This window comes from Nothoprocta perdicaria, unplaced genomic scaffold (genome assembly GCF_003342845.1).
Source record: "Nothoprocta perdicaria isolate Ctin4 unplaced genomic scaffold, notPer1 scaffold_240, whole genome shotgun sequence".
Taxonomy (NCBI): Eukaryota; Metazoa; Chordata; class Aves; order Tinamiformes; family Tinamidae; genus Nothoprocta; species Nothoprocta perdicaria.
The window spans coordinates 626,705-637,689 of record NW_020455467.1 but is presented as its reverse complement, the minus strand read 5'-3'; the positions used below and the strand labels follow the sequence as shown (position 1 = coordinate 637,689).

Here is a 10,985-nt window from a genome sequence, read left to right as displayed (position 1 = left end):
GCGCGGGGGTCCCGGAGCCGCCCCGCGCGCGGCTGCTGCGCAGGCACCTGCACAAGGGCGGGCGCGGCGCGGCCGGCCGGCCTGCATTCCCTGCGCCAGGTGGGAGCAGGTTCCCACCTGGAAATCCGGGGGGGTCCTGCAAGCAGGGGGCTGTGGGAAAGCCAACCTCTGATCCTGCTGTTTTCAGCCGGCCAGGATTTCATCATAAAAAGCATCTGAACATGAGCACGGAAACTCCAGTTTCTGCAAGTGCAGGCTAAATCCCTTCACTTCCTCGAGCTGCTGTAGCAGCGATCGGGGTTAAGTCTCTGCTTTAATCATGCTTGAACCCAACAGTTCTGCTTTTGTCACAGGGACTTGGTGCAAGTTACGGCCCCAGTGCAATGAGCGTGGGTCTGGACCCACATTTCACGGAAACTCAAGTTCAATCATGCAATTAAGACACTATTTCACTGCAAAAGCACAGAAGACCAAAACTGGAAAAAAAAAAAAAAACTTTTTAGGAGTATTACATATTGCTCCTACTTTGTTTAAAATAAAAGTGCCTGAATATGCTCACAATGAAATTAAATGACGGTGAAGATGCCAGTTTATTTTTCACTGTCCTTTTGAAGGGGAGGAGAAAGGGCAAAGAGTTAAAATGAACATCTTTCACTAGAAAGATGTTTCCGAAAGTTTGGCTTCCAGAGGATTCCTCCAGCTGGAAATGCAAAAGGATGGTGCATTTTTGAACATGCTAGAACTGTGCTAGACTTTATTCCTGGTCTTTTGCCTTTCGGGGAGGCTTTTGAACCACCGTGGAGGTACGTGCTGCCTCACCAGCAGTTCCTTCCCCTGGGGTCAGTGGTGGTGCCCTAGGAGAAGAGCTGCTCCACCACTGCAGAGAGTTGTTATGGGTTTTGTCTGTAATAAATCTGCTAAAAAAAGTAAGACCTGGAATACTGACAAAAATGTGGCTATCTTAAGTTTCTAGTAAACTTACTTCTTAAAAGATGTCTTTTTTTCCAAAGCCTATTTTTTTGGAATGATTTAATACCACCAGCGTGGTGCATATTCCATGTTAACATTGTGAACGTTACTGAAAGTATCTGTAAGAATTCTGTCTGAAACCTAATGGAAAATACTTTTAAAGGTTTCAAATTGAAGGCTGAGTCAAACTTACATTCACAGCGCACACACACAACATCCCAGCTTCTCAAAGTAAATACACAGCATTACCTCAACTATGCTTTGTATTCGACCTAGGAAACATTACCAACCATAAAATATTAATGCTTGTGCTTAGCGGGAAACCAAAACGATATATTGCAAATCTCATAATATCACACAACTGCTAAAGATCCTTCAACCTAAAATGTAGTATCCTGCACCTATCCACCTATCATTAGGTGAGTTCTGGGACAATTCTTCCATCCTGTGTCTCCAACTGTACTTTACAGGAGCTGAATACTGCATACAGTAATGCTCTTAAGAAACTAGTCTAAATCCTCTACCATGCAAACCACGTAGATATCATAAAATCTCTATGAATAATTAGGCATGCCGGTCCATTAATAGACGAGGTGAAGACTTCAGGTATGACAAAGATAGGATTGCAACAGCCTGCAGCAGGATCAGGGTCATCTGCTCTATTTTAAACTATTTACTTTGTCAATCCCACGACTTCTCAGATACACCTTTCTTGACTTATACTCAGTGACTCCGAATGGTGTTTGGAAACATGTCAGAGCAGAGGGCTGGAAAGGTGCCTCAGCTTCCTTGTGGATGGCAGCAGTGAGTGATTATGCACAACATGAAGCCTGAAACTCATACTGATTTTTGCTGCATTGTCCTCTACCCGACAGTAGAAAGTTAGGGCTAAACTTTGTTTCTATTTGTATGACCCAAAGCTAGCCAATAATAGTATTTTTAGAGATTTGCAAAGTAGCTAAGTAATCTTAAAAATATGTCTAATCAGCTGTTGCATCTCTTCCTTTTTCAGTACATTAGGTAATCCACTGAAAGATTTTATTTCTATGTAATATCACAGAAAACATCCCCCTGGTCAAGATATTTAGTAAATTTAGAGCTCTTGAGATTTCTTGGGGAATTAACTTAGGATCTAGACTGGTTTTATTTAGTTAATTCTGTCAGCACCAGTGTGTAGATAGGGGGAAACATTGAATAAAATGCTGATGGCCAAGTTAATTAAGAAATCAGTACAGCTTTCTTTTTTTCCAGGCAAGTTGCTTTATCAAGCTGAAGAAAAGTAATGCACCCTTATCTGATCAGATACAGAGACATTTCCTGCAATATCAAGAGCAATGTGGGAAAAATAAGCTAAAGAAAACTTGTAGAATGCCCTTCCAAATAGGAAAAATGTCACTGGGAAGGCTGCTACAGAAAATGAGCATCTTAGCCCAGTGATTCACCTGGGGCTCAGCTTGAAACTGAAGTCTGAGAGAAGAAAATAGAGGGTTCTCTTCCAAGAGGTCTCTGTTTATCCTCTGTAGGCATGCAGCTTTCTATAAAAATGTCTAAAGATGTCATACAGGTTTCTATAAAATGCTCCAAGGTTGCCAGATACCATTTTGTATGTTGAATTATTTGATGGCTGAATAGCAGATATAAAATGCACAAAAATCTAAGTAGCACTTGAGTTGCTTTCTTGCCAAATGCAATTATTTCTGTTGACACAGTGTTGTAGAGGTGCTTTTTTATTTTTTATTTTTTATTTTTTATTTTTTATTTTTTATTTTTTATTTTTTATTTTTTATTTTTTATTTTTTATTTTTTATTTTTTTATTTTTTTCACCCAGAAGTGAGTATTTTTCCATTTTTTTTTCAGGAAAGCTAACAGTGTTCTAGTTACTCACAGTGAAAATATAACTGTCTAACAGGTTTTGTAAACGGTTGCTCAATACATTAGAGCTGTAAACAAGTAATATAAGCAAAAAAAGAAGGTCAAACTTCTCTGCCAAATAAACTTCCCATGCAGGATCGGGGTTAAAGCAGAAGAACTGCAGAGAAAAACAGATCTGTTTGTTTGTATAGACTTAAAAATCTTGTTAAATAGCATGTAAACCATCAACATAGACACAAACATTTGTTTGCTGCAATGTGTTCAAGTTATCTGTACAGTTCCTTTACATCCTTTACAAGCTGAGGAGTAGCAGGGTGGCAGGCAGACATCCTGCCCACACACCACCCAAAGCAGGGAAATCTCTCATGAAAACACATAGGACATGTGTGATAAGCTGCAGAGATGGGAGCTCTCTCGCTTTTTGCAGAGAAACTGCAGTATGAAAAAGGAAGTTGCTCTTTTTCTTGGTGACTCCAAGAATAGGTGGCTACTCAGCCACTTAAGTCCCCATTTGGGACTTAAAGCAGCCTTAGGAAAATAAAAGGTATTTTACAACCTCTATTGACCTAGCTTTCCAGTTACCAGAACAAAACCGAGTGGAGACTCATCCCCAAAACACCTTCCAAACTGAACAGTAGTCTGAATTCAGAGTACTGAGAACTTTCTTAGTAAACATTTAGAATACAACACTGATAATAAGTAAGATTGCTGACAAGCTCCTACTCTGGAAAACACATAATTAAGAAACCCATCTCAGGCAGGCCTTCAAACAACCAGTACTAAACAGTTAGCCCTTCCGATGCAGTTTGCAAAGTGCATTTCCTTGGCCGAAATGACTAAAAATGGCTAGGAAACACAACACGTTAGGATTCCCATTCCCTTATGAGCTGAAACTACACACAGATTCAGATTCTGATGTTTTGACATGATCAAAATTGTGCCTGGCTATCCCTGAAATACCTACTGATTTTCTCTCCTTCCCTCATGGAGAGCAGCCTCTGCAGTTCAGCTATTGCCAGAGGCAGCAATGAGTTGCCCTCCCTTTGCCTCTGTTACTGTCTTGCTGACCTAGCTGATAGCAATCAGTATAGTAGGGAGTCAGAGAGTTCAAACGTTTCCTCGCAGAATTGTTAATAGAGAAGCTTCCCAGCTTGTCTGGATTTCTATAGCAGCAAAGGAATCGTTCCTTTCGATGCCCAATGGGCCACTGCATGTTCACAACCAGGTGGAAGGAATGTGCCGAGAAATCACAGTGAAAGGTCTTGCCTTTCCCTATAGTGTCGCATTGTTCAGCCTCAAGGCACTACAGATTCTACCTGGGGTGAGCAATCATTTAATCTGATTAAAATATTAAAATAACATTTTAATGTTATTTTATTAAAATAACAGGGGCATAAATCCACTGATTCTTAGAAAAGGTGCTGCCTAAAAATCTGCCATGCAAAATGATATAATCTCAATCTTTCCAAACCTGAAAGAGAATATACATTTTGTACTTTTACAGTTACTGCTTTCATGTTTTTGCTTTAAGCACAAAATCTCCTACAGCTTTATCTCTCAGTTCTCTTATTTCAGAGAAATTGAAGACGCTCACTGATGTTCTTTAGTATGCCTTCCGTCAGTTTTTAAATTACCCCTATCAAGAGTTTTCTAACAACATGCACCTCAGTTCCCCAGCAGCTCTGATAACCGGTGCTATCTGTAACCTAGTGTTTGCATCACTTTTTTAACACTTATCTTCTTCTTCCTTATGCCTTTTACATGGGAATGCGTCCAGGGGCTATTAGATAGTGTTTTTTTGTGTTCTCTCTTGGTTAGCATGCACTAAGCCAAACTAAAATAAAATATTTTACACAGGTTTAGTGAGTAAAAATGCAGTGAAATGAATGCTCAGGGTTATTAATACAATTTCTCTTGGAAAGCAGGTGACATAGTGAGATGTTATAAAAAATAAATTCTAATGAAAATTCTCTTTAGGCATTTAAAGTAAGATGGAATATGGACAATCTATACACAACAGAGAATTTTTCAGAAGGATTTAACTGCAGTTAACAATGACACTGTTAACTGATTCCAGGAAATGGTCCAAAATATTTATGTAAAAGCTAGTCATTGTACAAAATAGCTGTATTTATCACAGGACTGTGCCAAGAATTGAAGGTTTACTGCATTTGAGAATATGCTGGCAGTGTTACTACTTCATAATTCTAATTGAAAGACAGACCCACTTAGCATTTATGGAATAAATGGAATAATGCTTCTAATTATGACAAAATATATTTTAGTAGCTATCTTTAGGAAACACATTCTGTGGAGAATCATTTTAAAATTGACTGTTCTTGAAAATGATTGTGTCAGTATTTTTGTGAGGATTATTTTGAAGAGTTTGTCCTATGGGATGTTATCAATCACTGTACAATTCTAATGTGCTAATGTAAAGAAAATACCACACAGAGAATCTGTACTGAAAATATTGTGGTAGCCTTGTTCTCACATGCTTGGTAGTTCAGGGTGCGAATATCACAGTCATTTTATCTCAGCATTACTGAGAAACAGGACCCAGTCTTTTTAACAAAGCTGAAGAGGTTCCAGTGCCATTAAGTCTTATGAATGCCTGTTGGAAATTCATTATTCCAGTTTCTAGAGGGCTACTTATGGTCCTCTACAGTCTAAAGCACAATTCTCTCTGGAACAGAGCTAGTTAAAAATGTTTGGTCAAAATGTTTTTTTTCGTTAGAACGCCATTTTACGAAAACTGCAGTTTTTATGACTGTCTGTATAGTGGTTTAGGGAGAAACCTTTTCTTCATTCCAACTTGTATTGCTGGTCAAAATTTCAAAGCAGAAGGGAGTGCGCTGGAAAGAGACACTGATGTTCCCCATGGGTAATTCTTGATTTTGTCCAGATTGTTGGCTGGAATTTTCTGAAGCTACTTTATTGGCACGAGGCTCTGTGTCTCTGACAGAGGGAATCTCCAGGGAAAACCAAGAGGCACAGTCCAACAGGGTCAGCAGAGCTTTCACTTGATGTTACACAGATTTTGCTCATGACGATCATCTTTCCTCACACAGTGTAGTAACAACCTCAAGAAGTGCGTCTGTAAAAAAAATGACTGCCACAGCACTACACAAAATCTTGATAGTTTCATGAAGTGACAAATACTGTTTCAAACTCTCATTTTCCCCTTCATCCAAACCAAAACAAAACAAAGAAACAAATAAAAAGTACCTACAACGTCTGTTTTGCATATTGTGTCATGTATAAGTCATTTAGGCCCTGTAGCTCTGTGATAAATTCCTTGGAAGGATGAAATCTGGCAAGGCACAGTTTATACAGGGTGTATTTCATATGCCTCAACTCACAGGATTAGTACCACGGAAGTTTTCCACTCTAACATGAGCTGTAGCATGTTCAACATGAAAATAAATATATAAATAAATAAATAAGGTGGCAAAGCAAGTGACACAGGCTCTCCTCTGTCACCTGGGAAAAAATAGAGGGACTGAGGCTGGGAAAGGGAGATGAAGATCAGGTGTTAAATGTCATCTAAAACAGAAAGAAAATGAAAGTAAGGCAGGAAGATAACTCAATTTTTGAGTAGAGTCTATAGAAAAAGGCTTGGGAATGTAAACAGGGGTGTAAACAAGGTGTTGATGAAGATGGTCATGCCTCAGGCTCTGGTGCAGTGAAGAATCACTGGTAACTCAACCTTTCTCGGGTCGATAGTGGGGATTTGGGGGCTGAAGAAGACTGAAAGGAGCAGAAGGGAGTTGGGGAGTGATGAATGTTACTGAGGTAGTGCATTGAATATCTTGGCTGCTGATTTCCTTGCGTTTTACTCAGGTCTATCAGCTACTCCACCCAGTTTGGTATCATCATCCCACATAGGGTGGCAAAGTACCAGTCTCCACCCACATGCATTTAAAGACTGAGGACTGTGCTGCCATCCAGAGGGACCTGGACAGACTGGAGGACTGGGCGGTGAGAAACCTCATGAGGTTCAACAGGGGCAAGTGCAGGGTCCTGCACTTGGGGAGGAATAACCCTGGACACCAGTACAGATTAGGGGTGGACCTGCTGGAGAGCAGTCCCGCAGAGAGGGACCTGGGTGTCATGGTGGACGACAAGTTGACCATGAGGCAGCAGTGTGCCCTGGTGGCCAAGAAGGCCAACGGGATCCTGGGGTGCATTAAGAAGAGCGTCTCCAGCAGGTCGAGGGAAGTGATCATCCCCCTCTACTCAGCCCTGGTGAGGCCACATCTGGAGTACTGCGTCCAGTTCTGGGCTCCCCAGTACAAGAGGGATGTGGAGCTGCTGGAGAGAGTCCAGCGCAGGGCTACCAGGATGATCAGGGGCCTGGAACATCTGCCCTATGAGCAAAGGCTGAGGGAGCTGGGTCTGTTCAGCCTGGAGAAGAGGAGACTGAGGGGGGACCTGATCAGCGTGTATAAATACCTAAAGGGAGGCAGGGAGGAGGAGGGGGCGGCCTCTTTTCAGTGGTGGACAGTGATAGGACTAGAGGAAATGGCTTCAAACTGAAGCATCGGAAGTTCCACAGGAACTTAAGGAAGCATTTCTTGACAGGGAGGGTGACAAAGCACTGGAACAGGTTGCCCAGAGAGGTTGTGGAGTCTCCTTCTTTGGAGATCTTTAAAACCCGCTTGGATGCAGCCCTGTGCCACATGCTCTAGGTGACCCTGCGTGTGCAGGGGGTTTGGACTCGATGACCTCTGAGGTCCCTTCCAACCTTGGGCATTCTATGTCAAATGTGGCAATTTTTGTGTATATATGTAAATGCAATTGTATCATGACAAGTACTTAGATCAGGAGAACTTCGTTTAATTAACTATCTCAGCCTAAGTGTCATTTGAGATAGTCTTGGGTTATACTTTGGACTAGTACAGTTTATCATTTTCACTCCAAACAAGTGATCTACTTGAGATTTAGATAGTCGATCTTTCCCTTACCCTCATCTTCCAACTTAGTAATTCCATATCATATAACATGCCTCATTTTCCTTTTATGACAAGATGCAAATTAGTATGCTTACAGGAAATAGAGGGATCATAAAGCAATGAATTTTAGGAGATAGGATGTGCTAATGTAACAAATAATATGGCAAGGGAGGATAAGCACTCCCATCAGATATAGCCAAAGTGCATAATTTTACGCCTGGTGAATAAACATTTTTTAATGGCTTCTTGGTAAGTTGTCATTACACTGTTTATGCTTAATTTTCCAGTAATGGGATGAGTAAGCCATATAAAATGGCTTGCTTGGACTACAAAAATTAGGTTTTATAATTTTACTTTTTTTGCTAGTTTTACAGGGAGGAACACAGGTGAGTACTCTACAGCAGCTAGATATAGACAGAGACTGAACAAAGGAACATAGAAAGATTGAAGCTACAACACAAAGATTTCCTGGAGTTCTTAGGTTTACTGGAGGATTTTGGTATGAAGTTTTTTAAAGGGATTGGAAGAAACTTTTAGCTGTTTTTACCCTCTCCCCCACCCACAGAAAAGAGGACTTTTAGATTCTTATGGAACACTTTTTCTATTCAGTATTTGTTCTCAGTGTCCTCTTGTGAATGTCTATCATTTACTTTAGCATAAATGGTATTTTTTCTATGAATCCTGTCTAACTGATATGAAAATTATTATGTAACACCCCTTGTGAAGTCCTGGGAGTTAGCAAGGGAGTATGTATAAAAAAAGAGTTCAATACATGTACCCATATAATAGCAATGCCATCAAGAAAAAGCCTTTGAACACTGCACTAATTGCAATGCAGTAAAATGGCAGTTGAATATAAGACCTAAATTCATCTTTGTGCTCAAGTTCTTAGTGAGGTGAGAGTTTGAATAAATGGGATAAGCCACATGAAAGAAGTCTTTTTTAATGTTACAGACTTCATCTGTAAGACTGATTTCTTTCAGTCCTTCCTGTCCTCTGCCTATAGCATTAGACTTTATTTTAAACATTCCCACTTATGTGTGAATCTGGATTTTCTCTATTTATTTCATCTTATATGTGGGCCATTACTATCTTATTATCTCAAGTGAGTTTAAGGAAATATTTGTTCCTATTTTGATAAGTCAGCAACCTTCACTCCTTTTCTGTCATTGTCACAGCCACCACCACCACCATCACCATTGCGAAAGGAGCTACAGAGAGATGATCTGATTTTTGATGGGAGGCTGAACCTGCTACTTTGGAAGGCCTGTGTATCCCTACCAGTGGAGAAGTACTTTTCCCTCAAGCATTACTTCTATGCTTTAGCCTAACGACAGCACACTTAGTAAATTATTAAATTAGTATTTTTAACTGTTTATTTTTTATTACTCTTTAATAGTCACTTTGATTTGTACTATTTTTAAAATAATTAATTAATTAAAATGATTCAGTTGAGTAGACTACCATATTGCTGTTCCTGGACCTAGATTTTAGTGCTCAACATATCCTGCTTGAGTCCTGCTTCATACTACCCTCTTTAATAGTGCCTTTGCTTCTGCTATTTTATTCTTAGCTTGTGCATAATAAAAAGTCTAGAGTAATCAAATTCATATAGTCCCTGCTAGCAGAAATAGGAGCCTTTGCGAAGAAGTCTGTTCTGTTCCACACTCAGGAGAAAATCTAGACTTACAGGATAGCTATAGATAGTACAAAATTAGTGAGCTTCATATGCAGAAAGGAAAAGCTGCTTAAAGAGGGTTATCAAGGAATCTGGAAATGTCAACATGCCTTCTTAAGGTCTGAAACAAAAAGAATATCATGAGAAAAACGGTTTTGAATTAGTATATCAAAAGACTAACACAACAGATAATTAAATCCTTTGATTTATATTCTGTTGGCCTAATGATTAGTGGAGTGTCTTTAGAAGATTTTTCCAAAGTTGGAATGGTTGTAGCTTTCAAGGCTTGAAAAAGATCTAAACATAGGCTTGGATGGTGCTCTGAAATTGGTAGGGCTAGATCTATCAAGTTGAAAATACAGGGTATGGTAAAGCAAGAGATACAGAGGAGTTTATCTGAGAATTATATAGAAGGTTTGACAACTCAATGAATAAGCAATCTTAAATGCTGTCTGTGGTTGCTCAGAATTTAATTAGCAGCTCATATATATGAGCAGCTCATAAATATATGAGGGTGTAAACAAATCATTGTCTTTGAGCGGTTTTCCAAAACATTGGTCACATACTCTGGATATAAGAAATCCTGGCAAAGACTATCTGAAATACTGAAAAATCTTCCCCTCCTCAAGGACTGGCCTCTATCAGCATCATGGTACAACAACTTTTGCACAGTCCATCATCCCATCCACTCTTCAGCCTCAGATGCCATTCTACTGTGCCATCAAAAAGAACATCAAAGAATTGGCTACACATTGGCTACATGAACAGCCAACCTTCTTGTGACTTGGATGTTTTCTACAGCAGATTCCAACCCTATTCATCCTGGTCTTTACAACGACTATGTTGCAAGATGCATCTTTAGATATCTCTATCAGCCACATGCCTCACCACAGAGCACTGCTGAAGCCCTGTAAAGAAGTTATTAGCAAGTCCACCTGTGTGATTTGTGAATACCTTTCTTTAGCAAGGAACTGAGACAGCATAGCTGTGAAGCTGTGGGCCATTTACTAGGAAGCATCAGATCTTGAAACGCTTCCAGCTCTTCATTTGCAACTGGCACTTATGTGATTTTGACTGCTTATTTTATTCCAAATAAAGCCAAGAAATTTTGGCATTGCATTATGTTACAGAAGGATAAGTATTGGAAAGGTGGCATTTCTTTTTCCCATAAAATTAATTGATATATGAAGTCATTGATAAATGCAGATTTGAAGATGCAGCTTTTAAAGCACGTTTTGCTGATATCTCCCTACTCCTATATCAGGTTTAGAAAAACATATTAATAGAAAACATTGGCTTCATAAAAATATGTAAGCAAGAGTTTTATTTGCAAATTAATTGTGTCCTGCAAATATCAGGATGTAAATCAGTTTCTCTGTGATACTATACAAGAAGGATATACTGTTCTTTTTCTATTTTCTTTTTTGAATATTATCAGTTTTTAATCACAATGAAATATAATAGATGAGACTTTCTACAAATTCTTGATTTTAATAAAAGCTATAGGAAC

At 39.4% G+C, this 10,985-nt stretch overlaps 1 protein-coding gene across 1 annotated transcript in view; it reads right to left on the bottom strand.

Moving 5' to 3' along the window:
• Window positions 1–10,479, bottom strand: part of AVPR1A (arginine vasopressin receptor 1A) — a 14,740-nt gene extending 4,261 nt beyond the window's left edge. Inside the window, exon 1 of the mRNA XM_026039784.1 lies at window positions 10,430–10,479. Within this exon, the coding sequence (XP_025895569.1) occupies window positions 10,430–10,479 (50 nt within the window). The remainder of the gene's footprint in view (window positions 1–10,429) is intronic.
• Window positions 10,480–10,985: the final 506 nt, after the last annotated feature.